The 24,759-nt window shown below is 61.6% G+C and overlaps 1 protein-coding gene across 3 annotated transcripts; it reads right to left on the bottom strand.

Annotated features, from left to right (window-relative positions):
* Positions 1-2,582: 2,582 nt before the first annotated feature.
* On the bottom strand, positions 2,583-21,453 carry ASIC1 (acid sensing ion channel subunit 1). 3 transcript variants are annotated; one of them, XM_064400999.1, is made up of 12 exons: positions 20,952-21,453; positions 19,967-20,361; positions 18,934-19,129; positions 6,646-6,796; positions 6,057-6,184; positions 5,762-5,912; positions 5,627-5,683; positions 5,390-5,543; positions 5,219-5,310; positions 4,881-4,960; positions 4,683-4,787; positions 2,583-4,504 (listed from the first exon to the last, which is right to left on the bottom strand). In XM_064400999.1, exons 2-12 carry the CDS (start codon positions 20,329-20,331, stop codon positions 4,400-4,402), a joined length of 1,584 nt encoding a protein of 527 aa, XP_064257069.1. In that variant the 5' UTR covers positions 20,332-20,361; positions 20,952-21,453; the 3' UTR covers positions 2,583-4,399. The 3 variants fall into 3 exon arrangements, with proteins under 3 accessions (XP_064257069.1, XP_064257068.1, XP_064257067.1); XM_064400998.1 differs by having other exon boundaries at positions 20,768-21,451; XM_064400997.1 differs by lacking the exons at positions 18,934-19,129; positions 19,967-20,361; positions 20,952-21,453 and adding an exon at positions 7,519-8,411.
* Positions 21,454-24,759: the final 3,306 nt, after the last annotated feature.

Genomic DNA, 24,759 nt, shown 5'->3' with positions numbered 1-24,759 from the left:
GGGATGTGCAGGTGGGGCAGTGGCACCCCTCACCTGAGCTGCGCTCCGTAATCCAGGAGGGATTTCTCCATGGAAAGGGGGGTGAGGGGCTGCCCTGGGAGGTGGTGGAGTCGCCATCCCTGGAGAGGTCCAGGGAGCAGCTGGACGTGGCACTCAGTGCTCTGGTGGGGATCACTCACAGCTTGGACTTGGTGATCTTTTCCAACCTCAGGCATTCCGGGATCTTATGGATGGAGTTTATGGGGCAAACAAATGGCCGTGAAAGGGCCCAGTTTGTGCAGAGCGCCAGGAAAAGGATTCCTGTCTCCCCTGGGCTTCCTCACAGAGCAGGAGGCTGCAGTTAAAGGCCACTTCTGCAAGTATTAACATTAAGTTCCTTGTCCCTGAAGCAGTTTCCTGTGCTCAGAGAGAAGGGGACACAAACCCAGCCAGCATTAATCCACGGAAAAAGCCACGTCGCAGTCACACCATGCGTATTAATTAAACAATTAATGATGATCATCTGATGAGCGCTGCCTCCAGCCTGGGGGTCCCAGCACAGGGAGGATGAGGAGTGAGCCCAGGATGATCCAAGGGATGGAGCAGCTCTGCTGGGAGGAAAGCCTGGGAGAATTGGGGTCATTCAGCCTGGAGAGGCTCGGGGTGACCTCACTGTGCCCTTCCTCCTTTCTCCTGCCCCCAGGGTTTGGTGGAACAGCTTTGGAAATGCCTGCCCTGCACCTGCTGGTGGCTCCATGGAAACTCTGGTGCCCAGCCAGCCTGGCTCTGGCTGCAGGACAGCAGGACAGCAGCACCCGGGGCTGTGCCATTTTCCCTCAGCGCCTGTTGCCACCGGCAGCCAGCGGGGGGGGACTGGGAATTCTGGCCCACCAGAGCTGCTGGAATCTCGGGATCTCTGGGTGTCTCCATGGGCTGAGGCTCCCTGGATCCCGGGCAGGGTGAGGCTGCCTGGATCCCGGGCAGGGTGAGGCTCCCTGGATCCCAAGCAGGGTGAGGCTCCCTGGATCCTGGGCAGGGTGAGGCTCCCTGGATCCCGAGCAGGGTGAGGCTCCCTGGATCCTGGGCAGGGTGAGGCTCCCTGGATCCTGGGCAGGGTGAGGCTGCCTGGATCCCGAGCAGGGTGAGGCTCCCTGGATCCTGGGCAGGGTGAGGCTCCCTGGATCCTGGGCAGGGTGAGGCTCCCTGGATCCCGGGCAGGGTGAGGCTCCCTGGATCCCGGGCAGGGTGAGGCTCCCTGGATCCCGAGCAGGGTGAGGCTGCCTGGATCCTGGGCAGGGTGAGGCTCTGTGGATCCTGGGCAGGGTGAGGCTGCCTGGATCCCGAGCAGGGTGAGGCTGCCTGGATCCCGAGCAGGGTGAGGCTGCCTGGATCCTGGGCAGGATGAGGCTGCCTGGATTCCGAGCAGGGTGAGGCTGCCTGGATCCCGGGCAGGGTGAGGCTGCCTGGATCCCGAGCAGGGTGAGGCTGCCTGGATCCCAAACACCTTCAGATCCTGAACAGAGCGCAGGTCCCCAGTCCCACACAGCCTGAAGCTGCTTCCCCAGCTGGCTGATGTTCCCAGCCCACTCCTGCAGCCCCGCCATGGACACGATGGAGGTTTGTGCCTGCAAAGAGCAGCTTTTGCACATCCCTCTGGTCCCTGCCCGGCTCCGGCAGCGTTCCTGGGGAATTGCAGGGCTGTGCTGCCCCTGGGGCTCAGAGAACTCCCTGGAGAGCCCTGCTGTGACAGATGGCTGGGGTGACCTGCTCCCAGCCCAGCAGCAGGTCCTGCGGGGGGATTACAGCTCCAGCAGCCGGGAGGGAGCGGGCACGGCTGGGCTGTGATTAATCAGGTTCATTAACGCCCTCCTGGCCCGGTGTTCTCCTTCCAATCCCACCCCTGGCCTTTGCAGCTCCAGCTCCGGCCGGGAAGCGCCAGAGAGGGGTGAGAGTGCTCTCGTTGAGATGCAAAACTGCATTTCTGCCATTTCCAGGAGCCAGGGGACGTGGAGGGAGCCAAGGGGCCGGGGGAGGGTGGGTGTGGGTGTGCGTTGGCATTTCAGCGTTCCCTGCCCACTCCCACTCCCTATTATTCAGTCTCCATGGAGTCCTGAGGGCTTTTTTTGGGTGCCCACTGTTGGATCTGCTCTGTTGTTACTATTGCTCTTCGTAGCTGGAAATTTTTAGGACAAAAGGTGTGTGTTATATTTGGGTTGTGAAATTCCACCTGGTGACTCCTGTCGGACCTCAGATGGGTCCCAAACCACAGGGGTGCTGGAGCTGTCAGGGATTATCAGCTCTGTGAGTGTTAATTCTCCTCTCCCTGCTGGGGAGCAGGAATCCCTCCCTCCTCCAGCCCTGTGTCCCTTGGGAGCAGTTCCTTGGGAATGCAGCGAGGCTGGAGCTGGATGAGGCACCCGGAAAGGGAGGCTCAGCTCTGACCCAGGGCACACCCTGCTCATAAAATCTTTTTCCTCCCCTTCCCTTTCCCTTTTTTTCCCCCCTTCCCTTTGGGCTCCATCCCAGGATGAGGCTGTCCCCACCTGCTCCTCAGGGGAGCATTTCCAGCAGCTCAGCGAGAGAGAAAGGCTCGGCGTGGGGGAGTTATATCATTTATATCATTCTTTATATCATCGTTGTTAAGAGTAGCAGGTATTGATGTACAATGCATCTGTCATCTTATTGTGCTTCCTATGAAAATGTGTGTACATAGTACAGATACCGGAGAGAATTCCACACTTTATACACTTGAAGGCATTCAGAGATCAGTAACAGAAAAAAAAATGGCACAAGAACAAGGCCTAAATGCTACTGGATGGGTATCTACACTGGCATGATGCATATAGATATATATATATATATGTACACATATATATATAGTCATATATATTATATATAAGAAATATAAAATGCCAATGACATAACAAAAAAGGGTTTTCTTCAACAGGTGAGCCTCAAGGTCAAATCCCAGCCCCATCTTTAAAAGCTTGAATGGGAAAGAGAAAGAAAGAAAATAAATAAATGAAATGTGATGAAACATTAGGAGAAATCCATAAGAAAATTTATGGATGTGGCCGACCCGTCGTCTTTGGGTGATCGCTGGATACAAAGGACTGACCCCCAGTTCCTAATTTTGGTCAGGAAGCAAATAATAAGAATAAAAATGACAAGAATAAAAATCAAAACTGCAGTTTAGAAAAAAAAAAAATTACTAAAAATACTTATTGCAAAAGCTCTTAAAGATAAGTAGCACTTGGGCCCGGGTAGGGCTCTGGCCTGGGGGCTGAGAGACGGGCTGGGGGGGCCAGATGGGGACCCCAGAGGGGACTGGTGGGCACTGACAGGCTCGGGGGGCAGTGGCCCGGTGGCCACGGACCCCAGCCAGGGCAGGGCTGTGCCAGGGAGGGGCAGCAGAGGCCCTGGGACCCCACAGACACCCCAAACCCCCGGGGGCAGCGGCTGTCGGGGCTCAGCGGGGCTGGAGCCCCAGAGCCCCCCGTGAACCCCGGGGGGGTTGGGGCTCCAGTGCCTGCCCAGCCACGGTGGTGCCAAGGGGACCAATGGGGCCAGGGGTTTCCTTGTGCCCTTCTCCCCGAGGATGGCTGGGTGTGGGGCCACAGGGCTCCCTGCGGACGGGAGGGACCGCGGGGCCGTGCTGGAGCTGGCCAGGCTGCCCAGAGCCCAGCAGGGACAGTGCCCAGTGTCCTCAGAGCCGAGGTGGCACCTCCCGGCCGAGCCCCCTCCGGTGCTCCCGGGGCTGATCCCGGGGCTGATCCCGGGGCAGGGGCCAAGGAAGACGTTCTGGACAGGTGGAGGTGCCACGTCTTCGTGCCGGGAGCGCCCGGGCGAGCCGGGGCTGCGGTCCCGGGGCACTGAGGAGCTCTCTGGGGACTCCCAGCCTGCTGCCCTGTGCCGGGCACACCGGGGGCTCCCCGACGAGCCCCCAGCAGGCACAGGGGGCCCGGCAGGCACGGCCAAGGCGTTGGAGTAGGATGAGCATGGAGACGACGGAGGACAGACGGACAGGGCTGTGGATGGAGACTGCGGCCGAACGGCTGCTTCTTCTTGGCTTCTGGGTTTTAGTTAAAAAGGCCGAGGGGAGCCAAGGGGGAGCCGGGGCAGGCCCGTGCCCTGGCCCACTGTGCGTGTCGCTCCCGCTCCGCGGGACGGCCGGGCTGGAGCATCCTGGAGTCTCTGAAGGAGCAGGGCAGGCGCAGAGCAGCCGCCGCGGGGGCTGCGCCGGGGTCTGGCAATGCCCGACCCCACTGCCCGCCCCGAAATCCGAGGCCGTCGCTCTTGTCCGTGTCCCACCGTGCCGAGGAGCAAAGGCCCCCTAGATGTGTCTCTCCGCTGGCGCCGGCGGGGAGAAGGGCAGCTCTCGCAGGGCTTTGGTAGCTCAGGTTGTACATCCAGACGTCGGTTAGCAGGTGAAGTCCTCAAAGGTGCCCCGGGCCGGGTGGTGAGGTAGGATGTTGGCTGCGTACGTCATGCCTGCTGGGTGCCCCCGTATGCTTTCACAGGGATTCTGCAGGATAAACGGGATGTTGGGGCTGCTGCTTTCATCCAGGTCCTTGCAGAGACCCAGCGCCATCCCCCCTTTCCCAGGGGCTCCCCAAAACTGGCACTCCCCACCCCCCAGGCTGCAGCAGGGGACAGGCAGGAGGGGACAGGCAGGAGGGGACCGTGCTGCGCCCCACACTCACGTGGCGCTTCACGTCGTCCATGCTCAGCGCGACGCCCTTGTCTGTGTTGTTCCTCTTGTGGTTCTTGCGGCACTTGCCCCGCCGGCACAGCCGGTGCTTGATCACCTGCCAGAGCCACGTTTCAGCGCCGTGGGGCTCATGGGTGGCCCTTCCCCATGTCCCACAGGGGCACAGCCTTGGGATGGAGGAGACACTCACCTCATAGGCGTAGTCAAACAGCTCCAGCACTGTGAGGATGCTGGCCCCAATGAACAGCCCCATCTGCCCTCCAATGTCACCTGCAGAGGAGAGGGAAACCATCAGGGTGGCCTGAGTCCAGAGTTGGGTGGCAGAGGGAGCAGAGAAAGGGCAGAATTGGTCACCACTGTGGCTGGTGCCTGCTCATGGCAGCGGGGTGCCCTGCTCTACATCTGACCTCTTGGCACATCCCAGTGCCTTGGGAACGGGCCATGCTGACAGGGCCAGCACGAGGCCGCCTTGCTGGGGGACTCTGGCTGGGGACTGCCCCAGGGCTCCCCACAGCCACCAGCACTCACCCAGCAACCCCGCCACCTCGTACGCCTTCTTCTGCTCGATCGTCTCGTAGTTCAGGGCTTCAAAGAAGATATCCAGCACCAGGATGTTCTCCCTGTGCAGGACAGAAGTGGCATCAGGCTGAGGTTTGGGATGGAGGGACCAGACCCTGCCCCACCACCACGGTGCCTTACCCGATGTACTGCTCTGACTTGTTGTACTTCTTGGCCAGGTACTTGGCCGAGGCCTTGCTGGGGATCTTGACCATGGAGAGCTCTTTGCCGTAGCGGGTCATGTTGCAAGGCATCTCACAGATGCAGTACTCATTGTCCTTCTCCACCAGGAAATCTGTGCGGGGAGAGAGGGGGATGGCGAGATGGAGAAACCCAACACTGCAGCTCCGTCCCACCCACGGGGCCGGGCAGCCTCACCTAAGGCCGGGTCCGCGCACTCCTTGTACTGCTCCGGGGTGCAGTAAGGGGCATCGCCTGGGGAGACACAGAGCAGCTGTTGCAGCTGGGACCACAGCGGGGGCTGGGCCGGGCCGGGCCGGGCCCGGGGCTCACCTGGCATGTGCACCATGCGGCAGTTGCAGTTCTCCACCAGGTAGCGGGTCTCGCAGTCGATCCGACACGCCGTGATGCTGTAGGTGTCGTAGAACTCCGAGTCGCCCGCCACGGCCTTGCAGTCGCCCCAGGGAGGAGGCAGGTAGATGAGCTGGAAGGGGAGAGAAGCCAGGAGTGAGGAGAGAACCCCCTGCAGTTCAGGGACAGACAGCCCAGGATGGGGTCCTCCCCTCCATGCAGTGTGGGGACAGGGGCACAGCGAGGGGAGGACATCCCACACCTGCCCAGTTCCTACCCGCTGCTCCTGGCAGGACACAAAGGTCTGGAAGCCGGGAGCCACCCCGAAGCCCAGCTGGTCGATCAGAGGGGGCTCGTCCTGGCTGTGGATCTGCACCTTGATCCCGGCTTCGAACGAGGTCTCATCTGTGGCAGAGAGAAGTGGGGTGAGCACAGCACTGTCCCTGCTCCGAGGGGCTGTGCTGAGCCTGCTGTGAGAGGGACCACAACTCCTGCCTCCCACGCTTCCCTTGGACCAAGTCATTCATCCACGTGTCCATCCATCTGTCCATCTCTTTGCTGCACCATGTCCTTGCCCCCTCCACCCCTACCCCTCTGCTCCACACCCAGGAATGTGGCAGGGAAAGTATTTGACTCTATTTATAAACAAGTGATGGCTGCGTGTCTAAACGATGGGGAGTTGCCATGGCAAAGAGCAAAGACAAGGAGGAAAAGGCAAAGAAAAGACCAGAAGTGATGAGAAATGGAAGGAGGGAAGAGAAGGGAGCCCAGGGATGTGAATCTGTGGTCTGAGGAGCTGGGAAGGGGCTGGGCAGCACCCCAGGAGCTGCCAGTGACTGAGTGGGCCTGCTGGGGCAGTGGGTTACCTGTTTCCCCCCACACTGGCAGGTACTCGTCCTGCTGGATGTCCAGCATGATCTCCAAGCCGTTGCCAGTGCCCCCCTTCATGGTGATGAGCCGGGGCTTCCCGTCCTGCCCCGCGTTGAAGGTGTAGCACTTCCCATAGCGGGTGAAGACCTGCAGAGAGGACACAGGGCTGCGGCTGAGGCCCCTCTGTGTGCAGCCACAGCACGGAGCCAGGAGAGCATCCCCAGCCCCCAGACTCAGCCATCCCAGACTGGGCATGGTCCGACCTGGGCTCCTGACCCACGGGATCTCTCAGTGTTGGAACTGCCCATCCTGGCCCTGGTGGAGGAGGAGATGTTCCCACAGGGATGGGCTCAGAGGATACACTGCAGATTTACAGCCCCAGAGAGCCCACGGCAGCTGTGGCTCCCCAGGGTGGTGGCACTCAGCCTGATGCCTGCACCGGCACCTCCTCCAAGCCCTCCTCCATCCCTGCAGAGGATGGGGCTGGACAGGATCCTGGACCCCCCCATCCCTCCTTGGCCATTCCAGCTCTCGCCTCCGGCATCCGGCACAGCCCCAAAACCACGGAGCTGCTGCCAGCCTGGGCAAGGGGCATGTGAGGGCAGTGGGCTCACACCACATGGTGCCCCACAAACCCTGATGGCACCAGGATGGAGGTGCCAGGCACCTCCTCAGCAAGCACAGCCCCGCGGATACGCTCCATGTCCCACCAGAGCGTCTCCACAGCCAGTGCTGTCCCCAGCTCCGGCAGATGGGGCTGAAATATCAGCCTATCCCTGAGCAAGCTCCAAGGGCAGCATCACCTGCCGTGCCTGATCCGATCAGCCCTGGATCTGCTCCCTGTGCCGGGCCACCCTGGGGCTACTCACCGGCGCAAAGTCCCCGGGGCCGCAGCGCTGGCCGCGGTAGCTGCAGCTCAGCAGCATGTCCTCCAGCTGGTGGCAAGTGCGGTTAAAAAACCCATACAAATTGAGGGGCTCGTCCTCCTCCCAGGGGCCAGGCTGGGCTGGGGTGAAGCCCAGCTCCATGCCGGGCTCGTAGTCCACCAGAGGGGCCAGGTAGAGCAAGTCCTCGTGGCTGAGCTGCGAGAGCCGCACACGGTTGATGTTGCAGAAGGTGACGGCGGGGAAGGTCATCTCGGGGCTGTCCTCCTCGCTGAGCAGCGTGACGTGGTGGTACTCCAGGTAGTAGGCGATGCGGTCGGCCACCTGGTAGAGGAAGACGGAGAGGGAGAGGAGGAAGGCCAGCGCCCACAGCGCCTGCCGGGCGCCCAGGCTGCCTTCCACGAAGATGTGGCTCAGCCCGTGCAGGGTGCAGCTGCTGGCAAAGGCCACGAAGTCCGTGGTTGCCCCTGTGTCCTCCTCGTCCTCTTCATCCTCCTCCTGCCCATATAGGAACTCGTCTGCTTCATCTTCTCCCTTCCCAGTGTCTGCAGCGTCTTCTGGCGCTTCCTCACTGGAGAAGGAGATGGTGCAGAATATCTGGAGAGGCATTGCCCAGCCTGGGGGTCCCAGCTGCAGTGTGCAGGTCCTGGCTCTGGTGTGGCGGTCCTGGCCCGTGCCCTGCCCCAGCCTGGGGGTCTTCAGTCAGTTCCTCAGCAGAGAGGGGCTGGGGAGAGCAGGGGAGGGGGAAGGGGCAAGTTCAGGGAGGAGAAACGGAGAAGGGAAAAGGAGTGAGGCAAGCGAGAGTGAGGGAGAGGAGCAGAGGGATGCTCGGAGCGAGGAGGGTATTTCAGGAGCAGGAGGGGAGGAGGAGCGAGGGGCGGTTCCGCGGGCTCCCCGGGCCCCCCGGGACCCGCCGGCTCCGGCTGCCAGGACGGAGCAGAGACATCACCCGCTGCAGAGGCGCCGTGGGAGCTGCCAGTGCTGCCTGGGGGCCCGAGGGGCTGCCAGGCCGGGGCACACGCTGTGTGCAGGTCCCCAGAGCTGCATCCCCACGCCGTGCCCTCCATCCTGGCGTGGTCTGGCCCTGGCAGCCCAAGCGGCTGCTCCAGCCAGGCCCTGCCCTCCCTGCTGGGTCCCCGGCTGTCTCCAGAGCCGCCGTATGCCAGGCTCTCTGCGCTCCTCCCCAGGGCAGCTGGAGCCAGAGGTTTTCCCAAAATGCAGGTGACGCTGTCCTGGCTCAGTGGTGGTCCAGGTGGGGGGAAGGATGCTGTGGCGTCCTCAGGCTCCTGCGATGCTCCTCCTGCCCTGGCAGTGCCCATCCCTGCAGGCTCATCCCCCCGTGCCGCAGGGCACTGGCGTGTGCACGTGAGAATCCAGCAAATCCAACGTTCCCGGTGGTGTGAGGTCTGTCCTCCTCCGAGCAGGGCTGGTCTTGGTAGGATTTGGGTGCTGTCCAGGCAATGAGTTCTTCCGCAGAGCCCAGTCAGTGCTGGCCACGTCACCTCACGTTTTGGATTCCAGTGGGGCACAGGGAGCCACCTCTTCCCTCAAGAAATGGCATCCAGGCCTTGTGCTGCTGGACCAGGCGGGCTGAGGCTCCCAGGGAGCAGCTCTGGTGCAGGATGCTGGGATGGAGCTGCTGGGAGCACAGGCGTCTCCTCTCTGCACAGCGCAGCCCCTTCTCGTGGTTTGCTGATTTCCTGTACTCAGCACTTCATAAAAGCATCCAGAGACCACAGAGCAATCTCCAGCCCCATCCCGGCACCGGGGGAGAATCTAAATCCGGCAGCATTTGGATGTGCAGGGGCTGGATGGGAGCTTTGGGCTGGTGCCTGGCTGGGAGCAGCTCACCCCAAGCCCTCAGTTCAGCTGCTGTGTCTTGTTCCCCTGCACCCTGCAGGGTTCCCGGTCCCTGAGCACAACCCGGCACACACAGACACCACAAACTGGGAGAACAAATCAGTCAGGAATCAGCAAAAATCTGATCTGATACCAGCACAGTATCTGAGATCCCTGCGCAGGTGATGCTTGTGGAACAGGCGCTGGGGATCCCTGCCAGGGGCAGTGATCCAAGATGTGACAGGGGGGTGTCCCATCCTGGGGCTCCCCACACTCAATATTCCCTTCAACAGGGGCCTTGTGTAAGAGGGACACTGGCAGATGCCACTTGGGGACCTGGGAGAAAGAGTGGATGACCTTGGGGACGAGCGCCAGAGCCACGGGATGAAATTTCATCAGGCCAAGATCAAGGTTGCACCTTTTGGGAGCATCCCAGAGAATCTGAGATGAAAACTCTTCCTGGACAAGAGAGTCAGGAAGATGAATTGGGTGCCCGGGAGCCACCAGGACATGGGGGCCAGGTCACAGGTGCCCTGTGCCTTTGGTGGGGATGAGCTGCAGCTGCAGGGCAGGGCTGTGACAGCATCAGGGCTGCTCCTGGCAGGAGGTTTGGAAGAGCTGGGCTGGTTCAGCCCTGTGGGAGCAGCCTGGGAACACCCTGGGCTGGTCCCACACAGGCTCGGGACAGGGAGGAGCAGGCAGGAGCTCCCCGGGGCTGGGGGGATTTCTGCTGCTCCCAGCTCTGGCACTGGGTTCCTGTGCTATGGCTGTTGGGGGGAGAGGAGAAGGGAAGCGGAATTAAGGAATTGCAGGTTGAGGGGGTTGTTCAGCCCCGGCACGGCTCGGACAGGTGAGCCGTGCCGCGCGGGGCCATCAGGCAGTCCCTGACGGTGCGAGCGAGGGGCGGGGAGGTTTAATGTGTCTTCTTGGGAGCGATTGCAGCAGGGAGAGAGAGAGAGAGAAAGATGCTGTAATGAAAACATTCCATCATCGACTGGGGCCATTAACCTGCTTCGCTCGGCTTAAACACCTCGCGGGATGCGCCGGGGCTGGGTCCCAGCAGCAGCGCCCGGCTCCGGTTACCGCCACCTGTCCCAGCGCCGACACCCGAGCCGGGGTGAAGGTGACCGGGGACAGCCGCAGCCTGGAGCGCGGTGGCACCAGCGCCAAGGGGAGCGCGTCCTGACCCCCGCATTGGGGACAAAGTGCGGCCGTGTGCTGCAGGCAGGGGGGTGCCGCCCTGGTTTGTGCAAGTTTTGGAGATGCTGGAGGAGTCCTTGGGCTCGTTCCAGCTCCTCCCTCGCCGCGAGTTATTTTTACCCTCTCTCAGGTAAAGCTTTGGCGGGGGCGAGGGACGGGGGATGCTATAATTAGCCGTGACATCAGCCCCCGTGGCGGGTGCTGGGGTGATGCCGCCACACCTGAGGCGGCGCTGGGACCGGGGATGCTCCGTGCCCTCCTCCCCGCCCCGGTGAGAGGTGTGGGATGGGAGGAGGAGATGGGTTTTTCCTGCCTCCAGCACCGTGTTTGGCCACTGTCCCGGGGCGGTTCGGCCCCGCTCGCTGCTCTGCGGCTCCTCACGGGCCTGGGAAAGGAGGTTTCCCGGAGCGGGGGAGCACGGAGGCGGCGGGGGGGAAGCGGGAGCGGGATTTGACGGCAGCAACAGCACATTTCACAGCCTGTCACGCTTTAATGGCAGAGGAGATCAAAGCCGGGATGGAGTTATTCATAGAGATAAACCAATCCCCGAGGAGGCGAGGAGAAAACAACATTGCAAGCTCTGTTATCCCAGGTCTCCGAGCCCCGGGGAGGCTGTCGCCGAAAGCGCCCCGGGAGCTGGACCCGCTCGGTTTTGTGACGGGCACTGCCCATCCCTGCCAAAGACTGGCGGAGCCGGGGCTGAGCTGCCCACGTCATCCCTGGGGGTGCCCGGAGGTCGGAGCTGGCTGCTAGGAAGGGATGGGATGAGGGGTGGGATGAGACAGCCAAAGCAGCACGTGGGGGTGGACATGTGGGGCAGATGGAGACCCCACGGCTGGGCTGTCCTGCTCCCACCATGCACCCGAGTGTGCAAATCCAAAGGGAGAAAAATGAGGTTTTCCGCGTGTCTTGGCCCAGGGATGTGCTTTGCAGCTCCCAGAGCTGCCAAGATGGTGCTGGAGGCACCGGCAGCGCTGCCACCGCCGCTCCGGGCGGGATGAGCCGCTCTGGGACAGCTCCAGGGCTGCACATCCCTCCCTGACCCTGGCGAGAGGCACGGCAGAGGCAGCCAAGCAAGGTGGGATTGCCCGGGCAGGCGGGATCTGTGCCGGGACTAATCCTGCACCCCTTATCAGATGCTGCCACCTTGCCTCGGCTCGCTCCGCCAGCCAAGCCGGGCGCAGCTTGTGTTATCCGGCCCTTTATCCCCCAGATTAGACGCTTCACAGTGGATTAGCATGTCACATTCTAATGCAGAAAAATTGATGATTAAAAAAGGAGTTTTTCCCTCTGTATTATTCCCCACCTCCGCCTCCTCTCCACCCCGTCCCTGCAGGCCCACCAGCCCCAGCCGCGGGCACTGGCAATGCCGCGGCGCTGGGTGATGCCAGCGTCGCTTCCCTGGATCAAACGGGATGGCAAGCAGGAAGCCAAAGGTGCCTTTTTCACGCCGCATCCCGGCTGCTTGTGGTGGCGAGGTCCGGCACTCCAGGTGCCCGTGCCATTCCCGTGCTCCCGGCTGCAGACTCAGCACCTGCAGCACAGGACTTTAATAAAAAGCACATTACGGTGAGTAATGTGCTAAGTGGACTTCATTATAGAGCCAGGGCCTCCCTGGATCCCGTTGTTCCATATGATTTCATATCAGATGAGCCTTATCTCCTCTCCAAACGCTTCCATTTAAACTCTATTAATCTTTCAAAGCTTTCCTGGGCAAGCTCTTCCCAGGCAGCCCTGCTGGGTGCCGGTGCTGCTGCCCCGGGCACTGAGGCCACCTGCAGCCAGGCTGGCCGGGGGTTTGGGGGGGCTCGGCCAGGACCCTCCCGCAGCTCCGTGGTCAGTCCAGCGTGTCCCTGGAGCCTCGGCTGTGATCCGCCGTGACGGCTCCGCAGCTGCCGCATCCTCCTCCCCAGGATCTGTTTACGCTCCTATAATTGAACCTGTTTGTACCGCTGAGAGCTTCCCGGTGGTTTCCCCGCTGGCAGTGTCCCTCTGTGCCATGCAGGGGTCACCGGGACTCTGCCAGGAGCCCGAGGATCTGCCGAGGTGTCGCTAATTCCCGCGCATCCAGGATTATTCCCGCCGACCCCGATCCCAGCGCCTTCCCGTGTTTCCTGGCGATGGCGAATCACCCGTAAGCAGGTTGCGATTTTTTCCGACATCCTTCACAATCGCTCAGCCAGCTCATGCAGGCAGATTCGAGCCGGCGGTTTTATTGGAGGGGGGAAGAGCCCACGGTGTTCCGGTCTGGTTTCCTTGCTGTGCTCGCTCACTCCGGCTCCGCACGTATCACGCTTTTCAAATCTAATCTAATCCAAGCAGAGCAGTCACACAGCCCTGGCATGTGGTGGCTCTGGAAGGGTGTCCCTGTCCCTGCCAGGAGAGCAGGGGTTTAAAATCCCTGAAAAATCACAGAGTGCGTGGGAACACCCTGCCCCAGCTCCGTCCTTGGGCTCAGAGCCTGGATGCAAACACACCAAACACTCCACACAGAAAAAACCCTCCAAAAAAATAAATAATTGGTTATAATATCCAAGTGTCAGGGCTGTATAAATAAATAAGAGCCAGTGAGGAGCTCCTTGAACCCTGGCTGGAGCAGGAATTGCAGCGCTGCCTCGGGAGCCCCGGCCAAGCTCCACAGGCGATAAAACACAGGTGGCTCTACACAGCCAGAGAAATTAAACTGAGGAAAAAAGGCCATGAGACAGTTAATTTCCTGGTCTCCCTGTGGAGATCTGTGGCTCCAGAGGCTCAGGGGATCTGACCCCTCCAGCCTGGCTTCTCCCCACTTGATACCAGGGAGAGAGGGAAAATGGCACCAGGAGGGTCCTGGGCAGATCCTTTTGAACCCTCAGAGAGTACCTGGCTGTTGCCCAGCCTGGGGCTGGGAAAAACACCAGAGGGAGGCTGAGAGGAACATCTTGGAGCCCCTTATCTGCTGGTGCTGTCCAGCCTGTGCTTCCAGCCTGTGGATCCCTTGGGACACACGTGCCCTGTCCTCAGCCGTGAAATCCTCACCTCCGTTGCGGTCAGATACCACTCGAAAGCCTCCTCATCTCCTCCAGCAGCCACAGATGCCATTACAGCTTATTAAAAATCATTAATAATTCATTTGTTAATGAGTCTTTATGTGCAAAGGCATTGCAAGAAGAACGGGATTGGCCAGAGGTGAAGCTGAGATGCTCGGAGCTCTTGGCGCGACACCTCTGGGTGTGTGTGGTGCCTCTGGCTGTGTGTGACACCTCCGGGTGTGCAAAGTGCTTTGGGGTGTGACATCTCCACATGTGCAAGGTGCTTTTTGTGCGTGTGACCGCTCTGGGTGTGTGCAGAGCTTTGGGGGTGTGTGACCCCTCCGGGTGTGCAGGGGGAGCTGCTGGGGCTGGGCACGGCCCCTGGGCAGAGCCAGGGACTAAATGACACCAGCTGAGCCTGACCCTGATCCCACAAGTCCTCCTCCTCTAATCCCAACATTTTCCAGGGATTCAGGTGAAGGGATTCACTGAGGTTCAGGTGCTGGATGCGCTGCCATTCACAGCTCTAATGGAGTGGCTGTGGGGTGCAGGCACGTGGTGCCTCTCACTGTTCTCATCCCTCTTGTTCCTGATCCTCTTCTGCCCCATCTTGGCCAAGCTCAGTCCTGCTGGGCTCAGTGGAGCCGGTCCCACAGCGCCGTGGCCGTGCTGTCCCTGTCCTGCCGCAGAGGGAGAGCAAAGAGCAGCCAGCTTCCCATCAGCTTCGTGTCAGTGTGGGGTGAGCAAAGCCACAGCCCAGGGCTCCCCCGTTGCCTGAGCAGGTCTGGGAATGCTTGGGTGAAGCTGGGACAAGGAGGCAGCTGAGGAGCAACGCCTGAGTGTCTCTGCTCCGTGCCCGAGGGCGAAACAGCTCACGGCTGCTTTCCGGATGATTTGCTTTGAGCGAAATACAGTGATACGGGAAAAATCTCCGAGCTGCCGAGCAGACAACAGAGCTGGGGCACTCCCGACCCGCTGCACTTCCCGGGAGAGCCGAGTCACCACCAGCAAACGGCTGCGGTCCCGCGCGTGGCGGCTCCTCTGCTCCGTCACCTCCGATTATCTCGCCCGTGTCCCGCTGCTTTTGCTTCATTCGTCCGGAAAACGGGGCAGCCTCGGGGGTCAAACCCTGCTGCGGTTCGGCCGCGGAGAGAGGCCGGTGTGGGGAAGAGCCCGGGCGGAGTTTGCCGATGATCCAGGTGAGGATGCTCAGCCGGGCCCCCGGGGACACCGCCGGGATGCCCGAGGTGAATCAGTGCTCAGAAACAACGGATACGTGCCAGCAGTTTCCAACTCTTATAAGTTATTTAGGAGCCTGCGTGCCGCTTTAAAAAGTGATTTGCATAAATCACTCGAATGTCTTACAGAATTTGTAAGTGCACCGGGGGCCGAGGTGGGATCTGCTGGGGCTCGGAATGCTGCTGGGAAGCAGCCCCAAACCAGCACGGGACTGTCTGGGGCCGCTGGCCGTGCCTGGTGCCCACACGCTGTCCCCAAGTTGTTTTTCCAGAGCCAGATGGACCCATGCGGTTTGTTTATTAACTGTCAAAAGCTCCAGGAAATGTCTGGGTATCAGTAATTCCCGCGCCCGGTCTCTCCAGCTGTGCTGGAGATGCTTCTCACTCCGGCTCCGTGATTATCCACTAACGCTGCGCGGCGGGGGAGCTCCGCTCGCCGCGGGGCTCCGGCCTTGTGACTGCCGCGGGGGGCTGCATGGGGGTCCCTGGAAGGGGCCGGGGCTGGATCCCGCGGGGCCGAGAGCCAGGGGGAGCAGGGGGGCAGCGGCACCCCCGGCTGAGCACCCCCGAGCGTGCCCTGCTGTGCCCACCCCTCCGAGACCCCACGGGGGTGCAGGACAGCCCAGAGCCCACCGACACGGCAGGCTTGACCCACACAAGGGTTTTTTTTCAGCAGGTTTTTTCATTTTACCATGTTCCCGGGGCTCCAACACCCCCAGCTGCAGCGAGGTGGGCCGAGCAGGGAGCCCAGGGGTGCAGAGAGGTTTGGGGGGGCAGAGGGGCACACACTGGGGTTGAGCAGAGTCTGAGGGGTGCAGCAGGAGCTGGAGGTGTCTGGTGGGGTTCACCAAGGCGCAGTGGGGCCAGGAGGAGGGTGGGGAGGCCCAGCAGGAGCAGTGAGGTGCAGTGGGGAGCAGGATGTGTTCTCCATCACGGCAGCTCCTGCTCTGCCCCGGAGATGGGAGGAAGGAGGAGAGGAGGAGTGTGGCAGGGGTTTGCTGGGACTGCTGCAGCCCCTTCCCGCTCCCTCCCTGGCTCTGGCTCTGTGCACCCGGTGCTTCCAGGGCAGAGGATGCAAAAGGCAGCGGCATGATCTCCACGTCAAACTCAATTCTGCCTAGTGCCAGCTCAGCCCTGGAGCCTCATGGAAACGGTCCAGAGGTCTTAATCCTCTGCAGCTCATCCAGGCTGTCCCATGCACGCTGCCCAGGGCTCTGGGCTCAGCCACCGTGCCCCAGAGCAGGACAGGGAGCTCGGGATGGGGCTCTCCCTGCGGTGGGTTCGCAGGGTGTGAGAAGGAAAAGCTGCAAATCCCCATTGTGCCACCCCGGGCACAGCCACTCCTGCCCCCCAAGCACGGGGCACCTTCCCGAGGTTTCCTGCAGCCACAATTCCCATCCTGGGCTGCGGAGAGGAAGCTCATCCCCTGCATTTCTCCTTTTTCCCTGGGATTTGGAGCCCAGAGACAGGGCTCCTGGGCTCTCCCTGGCTGGGTGAGGCGCTGTGGATGTGCGAGGCCCCGGGGGAACCTCGGGTGAGGGGAGGAAGAGGAGCAGGGAGCCGGGGGAGGGGGGCGAGAGCTCCCGCAGGGGAGGGAGGACTCCAGCTCATAAATAATGAAGCGGGAAGAGTGAAACATTGATCCGTGTGCTAATGAGGGTGCCAGGGAGCGTGGCCCTGAAACGGGGCGACAGCGACGGCAAGCCCCCCTGCCTGTCCCACCCCTGTGTGAGGCTCTGGGGACGGGGACACCTCAGCCCGTGTCCCTCAGGGCCATGTCCCGAGCAGGGTCAAGGCTCCAGGCTTTGAGGTCATGCCAGGATTTTGGGGAGGAGATCAAGGCACCTCCCTGTGCATCCCTGTCCCTGTCCCAGCTGCTGCAGGGGGGAGATCTGGTGGGCACCAAGCACTGCCCTGGTGCTGGAGGGGCTCTGAGGAGCCTGGGCAGAGCTGGGCTGGGCCAATGGTCCCCCCTGGTCTTTTTAGAGGGTTCACTCTGCAGTTTGGGATGAGTCTGAGCCTGCTCAGCTCCACTGGGGTATCCCTGTACCCTGCACACAGCTTGGGGGGGACATGGAGGGGGACAAGCAATGCCAGGACCCCCGATGTGGCTGCTGATGATGTAGGATGAAGGAGGAGGTGGGAAGAGCTCAAATCACCCCAGGATGGGCTTCTCCACAGCACCCAGCACCAGCCCCCTGTGCCAGGGGACCTGTCCTGGCTGCAGGTGATGCTGTGAGATGCCCTGGGGGTGACACCAGCCCCCAGCCCCCCGGGCTGCTCGGGGTGGGTGCTTTGGGGGGCACACGGACAGTGCCCCCAGCATGGGGGGGTCTCTGCTCCGGTGCCACTGCTCCCCCAGCCCGGCAGTGGGCCGGGGGGGACCCGGCAGGAGGCGGCTCCTTCTGTGCCTCGTGTCACCCCAGGTATTTCGGCTCCGGAGCCCCTCATTTGCATTCGCCACGGCTGCCCCGAGCCCTCCCTTCTGCCGGGGACAGATAAGGTGGCACCGCGGCATGTCGGGCCCCGGCGCTGCCACTGCTCCTGTGCTGGCCACCAGCATCACCCCCGGCTGCCCCCAGTGACCTCCAGGCTGCCCCCAGTGCCCTCCAGGCTCTCTCCAGTGCCCTCCAGGCTGCCCCCAGTGCCCTCCAGGCTGTCCCCATCACCCCCCTGGTTGTCCCCATCTGCCCCAGGCTGTGGGGTCTGGGCAGCCCCCAAATTCCCCCTGGCAGATCCCTCTGGATCAGTGAGAGAACGGGGCCAGCCCTGGGTGCAGAAGGGTCCCTGGACACTGAAGGGGCTTCCCGGAGTGCAGAGGGGACCCAGCCCCGGTGAGGGCAGGTCGGGCCCCACCGGGGCAGCGTGGGCTGATGGTGCCACCCCAGCTGCTGATCCCCAGCACCCCCAGCCCGGCCGGGGCCACCAGGCCCAGAGCAGCACCGAGCCCAGCTCAGCCCATGCAGGACCAGCAAGGCAGCAGGAATTTGCTGCTGAGACAATCCCCTACAAGCTTCTGGGAGTGCCAGAACCCCATCCCAGCCCCACCACACACAGACCTCCCTGTGCCAGATCCCAAAGAGCAACACAGATGCAGCGGAGCCAGCTTCCTCTAATCAAATCCATTAAATCATCCCAACCTGCTTGCAAGGAATAATCCAGGCAGGAATAACAAACCAGCTGCGAGTCTGTTTGGCTTTTGCCGGTTGCAGAACACAGGGATTTGGAACCCAAGAGATGAGGGAGGGAGCAGGGATGGAGGTCCCTGAGGATGGTTCGGCGCAGAAAACGCGACCGTGCCCTGGCAAGAGGCAGCATCGGAACCGGGCACGGGCTGGAGCTGGCCCTGCTGGAGGGGATCCAGCCCCCTCCGGGCTGCAACGTGCCTCCATTTAACAAATAAAACGCCTGATGGCTGACAACAGACACCTGCTCGTGGAAAGAGCCCATGACGGGAATTTAATGCCGATGATTAAAATCACCCGAACTGCGCTGGGACCTGGGCTCTGCATACACCCCCCTCAGCGTGGGGCACGAGGGGACAGCCCTGGGCTGGTGACCAGGATGGGGACCCCGAAGAGCACAGGGACACGGGCTCCAGGCCGGAGCTGCTCGGGAGCAGCCGCCGCGGCTGCCGAATTGATTAGGCAGCACCCGAATAGCCGGCACTGTTCCACTCCCAGCTGGATGGGAGAGCAGGGATAAAGGCTTTATTGTGTGCTGGATCCACCAGCACAAGAACAACCTCCATGGCAGGGCTCAGCACGGAGCCACTGGGACCTGTGTTCCCAAGGGATACGGCCATCCGTGCTCTCCCTGCTTCTCCACTGGAGCCTCCTCACCATGGCAGCTTCCAGCCCGGCACAACCCTGCTCTGCAGAGCCCAAGTGATCCCGGGGAGCTGTGCCCACGTGGGAGCAGCCCACGGAGCTGTACGGAGCCACACGTGCTCCTGGGGACAACCTGCACCTCCAAAACCCAGCGGCACCCCCTTAGTGACGGTGCTGCCCGTCCTTTCCGAGCTGGGAGGAGGCAGGAGCAGCTATAGGTGGGCAAACACCCTCCTTGCATGGGGGGAAGGTGGCACTGGGCAGGGCCCACAGGTCACTCACCACTTTGAAGTCTTCAGGGGTGCACTGCTCCCCACGGAAGAAGCAGGACAGCAGCATCTCCCTGATGTCGTGGCCAGCCCGGTCGTAAAACTCCAGCATGTTGAAAGGTTTGGGCTTGAAGTTTCGGAAGTTGGCCTTGTCCTGCAGGATTTCCAGCTGCTTCTCATCGGCTGTCTGGATGTCTGGGATCTCGTATCTTGGGGGAAAGAGCAGGGACAGGCTCAGGCCTGGCTGTGGTGGCTGCTCCCACTGGCAAAGGCCACTTGGGGTTCCCAGGAGCAACCCTGGCATGGGCTCAGCACAGCCCCACCTTGCACGTGGCATTTCCAGAGCATCCAACAGCACAAAGGGGCCCAGAGGCACACGAAAGATGGCACAAGGATGGATGAGGAGAAGCTGGGCTGTGGCCACCTTCCAAACCCATCCCTCTTGTCCCACTGCTGGTCCAGCAGCACCAGCCCTGGTTGAGGCCACCCAGCCACCTGCCCTGTGCCTTTGGTGGCATCCTGGTGAGGTGGTGGCCTTGCTGTGACATGGGCTGAACGGGCTGGGTCTCAGCCCTGCTGTCATGCCTGGAAACCCCTCCCTGGGGCAGGAGTGGGGACAGCAGTGAAGCCCCTCGGCACTGGCATGGGCAGGGAGTGCACCAGGCTCTTGACAGCGGCTTGGCAGCACCAAGGAGCCACCACAGCCACGGGTGAGGGGCTTCCACAGCCCAAGGAATGGCACCTTGCTGGGGTGTGGGTCAGTGGCTTCACCTGCTGGCACCCCTGGCCTTGCTGCATGGGATGGCACCCAGCCATGGCACTGGAGCCAGGGGTGCTGGATCAGCCCCACAGGAAGCCAGGGGGTGGCCCAGGCCTTGCTGCATGTGCTGCACACTGGGGAAGGGATCTGTGTGCGCTGGAGCCATCCGGGGCAGCCCAGTGTGGGAGCCACATGCCCAGGAGCACGAGCAGGACCTGGTGGCTCTTGGCTGCATCCAGACTGACTGAGATGTCACCTGGGGCCACCTCGAGGCACCAGCACCCACCTGTTATTGAGCAAGGCCAGGAGCTCGCCGGCGTGGTACAGGTCATTCTTGGTCACTCGGCTGAAGCGGAACTCGTTGAGGTTGCAGAAGGTGACGGCGGGGAAGGTGAGCCTGGTGGCCGCCACCTCGTCCAGCTTGGTGACGTGGGGGTACAGGAAGTAGTACTGGATGCGGTTGGTGCAGACGAGGGCGAGCAGGGCCAGCGAGCCCAGGAAGCAAAGAGCCCAGACCACGCGCTTCAGCGACAGCCGCTCGTACGAGAAGATGTGCGAGAGCCCGTGCAGGGTGGAGCTGCTGGCGAAGGCCTGGATGCTCACCGGCTGCCCGCTGTCCACCTCCTCCTCGTCCACTTTCAGGTCCATCATGGTCAGTGCCAGCACCCCGGGGTGGCCACTCTGCCGAGAAGGGAGCCCCGTGGGTGCCTCGTGGGTGCTGTGGGTGCCCAGCCCACGGCAGCGCCGGGCAGGGATGTGCCCGGCAGCGCCCGCCAGGGGCAGATGCTTTGCTGTGCCCTGCTCTTGCCCCCAAGCCTACATATATATATATATATACACACACACAGACATGCATATATATATATACATATATACATATAGATACATTGATTTGGATGCAGCCTCTTGCATTTCCCCCCCCTCCCACCTCCTCCCTGCCCTCCCCATCCCACGGCAGGACTGGGGTGCTGTGCCCACCCCCCCTCCATCACCTTATCCCCCCCTCCCACCTGCCCCGCTCCCCCTCCACCTCCCACAAATGGCACTGTCGCATCGACAAGCAGATGAAGGAATCAAGGATGCAAACCTGGGATCAGGGCCGGCGGCTGGAGCTGGGCTGGCGGGGCTGCCGCTGCGCCGCGGGAGCCGGGGCTGCGAGCACGGCAGCGAGCGGGAGATGTGCAGGCACCGAGGGTGCTGGGGCACCGAGCCCGGCAGCGGCGGGTGAACCGGAAAAGAAGGGGGGGGAATAAAAATAGCCCCGCTGGTACCTTGGTGCAAGCGTGGGAGCGGGGATGCGCCGGGGCCTCGCTCAGCGCCGCGCGGGGGGACCGCAGGCGACCATCGCTGGAGAGGAGGCAGCTGCCGTGTGCGAGGAGATAAGAGGAGGAGAAGGAAGGCGAGCAGGAGGCTGCTTCCCTGCCAAACACATGGATACCTCCCCCTGTGGCTATCTGGGAGCTGGTGATTTCTTCAGATGCATAATCCGCATGAAGTCATTGTCTGAGCGCTGGTGGGGCCGGAGGCCGCGGAGGGGTGAGGGGTGCCGCAGGCCGGTGGGCAGCGAGGAGGAGGAGGAGAAGGAGGAGGAGGAGGAGGAGGAGGGAGAGGCGCAGGAGCGGCGCTCCAGCGATTGCAGGCGCTGGCAGGGGCTGTTGGTGCTGCTGCCGTGTGCATGTGGGTAATGTGTGTGTGCGTGTGCGTGTGCCGCTCCCATCCCCCAGCGCCTTCCAGGGATGCTCCGGCTCCTCGCTCCCCGCTCCGCCGGACCCCCGGCCCCATCCCGCCCCCGGACCCGTCTCTGCCTTGCCGCCTCCTCCCCGCCCTTCAGGATTCACCCGTGGCGGCCCCAGCGCCGGGGGGGTGATGCTGGGACACCCCGGGCTTGGTCCTTTTGGGGGCACCGGTGGCTTCCAGCCCTTTTCTGGCCATGGGGCACAGGAGTGTCCACCCGGGCTCACCCCGTGCAGCCCGGCTCTGCTGCCTGCGGCCGGTGCCTGTCACGCCTGTCACGGTGACAGGGACTGAGCCTGCTGGGCCCTGCCTCGCTCAGGACACGCCGCCCCTCTCGCAGCCCCGTCCTTCTGCGCTGTCCCCGGGCTGCTCCCGGGGCAGGCGGCACTGGGGGCTCTGCTCCTGCCCGGAGCTCAGCAGTGCCCAGCTCCCCCATGCCTCCAGCTGCAGCTGGGGCCGCCCCCGGGAGCGGGGTGCCCTCGCCCCCCGAGCTGAGCCCCCCGGCAGCGGCTCGGGGTGCGGAGGCTGCAGCAGGAGCCCGCCCACTGCTCCCAGTAAGGTGGCTGCAGTCAAATGGAAAAGGATTCCTCAATGTCCTTCACAAGTGTGGTGTTGGAAAGGGACAGCCAGACCCCCGGGTTGGCACAGGCTGTGTCCCTGCCCAGAGGTGCCTTCCCAGCACGGTGTCCCCACCTGACCCACACAAAGGGAGCGTGGGCGCTCAGGGATGCAGCAGGGTGAGGCACACGTACCCTGTCCCCAAAATCCCACACTTGCTTTGGTGCTTTTCTGGAGCATCCTCTCCCCTGCCCCAGCTGGGTTTTACAGCGGGCCCTGGGAGCAGCAGAGCAGGGGGACAGGGACACCCCCCGAGCCAGTGCCCCCCTTGCAGGGCTCAGGGACACCCCTGCCCAGCTTGGGAACGTGGCTGCGAGGCCGGGAGAGCAGCATTAGCGTTCCCACTTGGCACAGCCCTGCCTGCTTGGTGGCTGTCCCTCCACCAGCGTCCTGATGGCAGCTGGAGAAGGATGTGCTGCTGGGGTAAGGCAGAAGGACATTCAGAGAGTGGTTGTTCCCCCCTCCTCCTTCTCTTCTTCCGGATGAGAAGTCGCTCTCTGCAGTGGTTTTATTGACAGTAAATCCCCGGCAGGGAGGGAGGAGGTCTCAGGCTGGAGCAGGTGAGCACGTGGACGTTCTTGGGAGTCCTTGATTTCCAGTGCACAAGAAACCCCAGGGAAGAGGCTCTGCTGCTTCCCCTGGATGGAGAACCTTTCCTGGGGGTCTCGTGGAGCTGTTGGGGCCCCAAACCCATTTTCTACAGGAGCCAGGGAGGAGGAGAGCGGCCAGAGGAAACTTCCTCACTGCTGGCCCTCGTCCAGGGAGAATGCAGCTGCATCCTTGGAATCGAGTGGAGCGTGGGGACTGGGAGCGTTTCCGTGTTGTTTTTTGGGGAAGCCACGTGAGGGTTGTGTTAATTCCTGCTGGGAGAGACAGGAACCAGCCGAGGGCTGTGGGATGGGTGAGGAGGGAACAGCCCCAGGTGACAACTGCAAGACACAAAGGCCACAAGGGGTGGGTTAGTCACGGGTGGTGGGGCTGTGGTGGAGTCCTCCTGCTAAAAATGGGTGTTCAGAGCTCGGATTCAGCAACCAGGGCTCTCCTCAGCCTGCCCTCAGATCTAATTAAAATGAAAAAAGTAATTAAGGGAAGGTGCTGCAGAGCTGAGGCTCCCAGCACAGGCTCCAGCAGACAGGCAGGATCCCAGATGTGTCTTGGGAACACCTCGGGCCAAGGGATAACTCAAGGCCTGGGGCTCTTTTCTCACCTTCCCAGCAGAGCTTGTCCCTGCTCCACCACACACACCCGGTTACGGAAACCAGCTCCCATCCTGCTTCTTGGAAGAGCATCCCCAGGGCAAGGATGGATAAGTGATGCCTTTCCATGCTTTTTTGGGCTTGTGCTGTGCTTTTGCTCCCTCCATGGAGGCAGCCCTGGCTTGAAAATTGCTTCTTTATTTGCATCGCTGCTGTCCAGGAGGGAAATTAATTAATAATGATCAATTAGTCCTGGGGGTGCTGGAGGTGCTGGCACTGCTGTGTCCCTTCCTGGAGCATGAGGCTGTGGGGGTGCCTGGCCCTGCACTCCAGGACTGTATTTGTGTATTTAAGGGATTTAATTCAGAAATCACCACTGGCACGAGGCAAAGCTGGGGCTGCAGGGGCAGCGCTCAGGTGTTCACCCCATCCGGGACAAAAATTCCAAAGGAGAGGGGGGAAAATTCCATCCCCGCTCAAACCTGGACTGAGTGATGTGTGAAATATCTTCACAGCCGATCTCTGCTAATGGGTTGCAAATTGCTTCCATCAGCTCCAGCATTACAGACTGCCTGAAATTGCTTCCAGGAGCCCATTTTGGGGCCAAATACTTCCTAGCTTGGGGAAATAAGCATCAGCATCATTAGGGACAGTAAATTGTACTCAAATGAGGCACCGTGGGGCCTTAGTAGGACGGGTGGGGCAGCTCCAGCATTAGGGACTCTTGCATTCACACAGAATCCTTTAAATGGGAAAGACTTCCAAGATCATCCTCTGACTGCTGCCCCAGCACTGCCAAGGCCACCACGCTGTCCTCAAGCACCACATCTCCCTGTCAAATCCCTCCAGGAATGGTGCCTCCACCGCTGCCCAGGACAGCCTGTGCCAGGGCTTGACAACATTTTCCACGGAGAAATTTTTCCTGTTTGCCAGCTCCAGGTGTTGGGTACCTGGAGAAAAACTGGTGCTGCCATTAAAGATGGGCAAAGAAGGCCCCTGCCAGTCCCTGCTGGCCGTGCTCTTTGCTTTGGGCTGCTCCTCGAGGCATTGCCTTGCTCCAGCTCTGAACCACGAGCCTCCACAGAGATCCTGGTAGAGGTCCAGGGTTTCCTAATTCATGAGCACATTGTTAATTATCTGCTGGAAGCCAAAGCCTCAGCATCTTGGTGAGACTAACGAGGCTATTAACAGAGCTGCTTCTTGCCATGCTGGCTTGGGCTGGCCCCGAGCGTGGTGCAAAGGCAGAGACAAGCTTTGTATCACATCCTCTGGCACCTGTTTGCCTTCTAAACCACATCTGACCATTGCTGAGACCTTTCCAAAGGAAACCACCCCATCTAAATCCTGGGAGCAGAGAAGCCAGCACAGGCAGCCTGGAGAATCCGTGGGATTCCCAAATCAAGCGCATCCACGTGGTGGTAGCTGGGCAAGGGTTGCAGCCAGCCTGGCTGGAGGGTCGAGCTGCAACGCCCAGATCTGCTGCTCCCGGGAGCTCCCCCGGGTTATCCTGAGTGAAAGCAGCAGTGTTTCA

This window comes from Passer domesticus, chromosome 31 (assembly GCF_036417665.1).
Source record: "Passer domesticus isolate bPasDom1 chromosome 31, bPasDom1.hap1, whole genome shotgun sequence".
Classification (NCBI taxonomy): Eukaryota; Metazoa; Chordata; class Aves; order Passeriformes; family Passeridae; genus Passer; species Passer domesticus.
The sequence above is the reverse complement of the archived record's forward strand: the minus strand, read 5'-3'. Positions and strand labels throughout refer to the sequence as shown.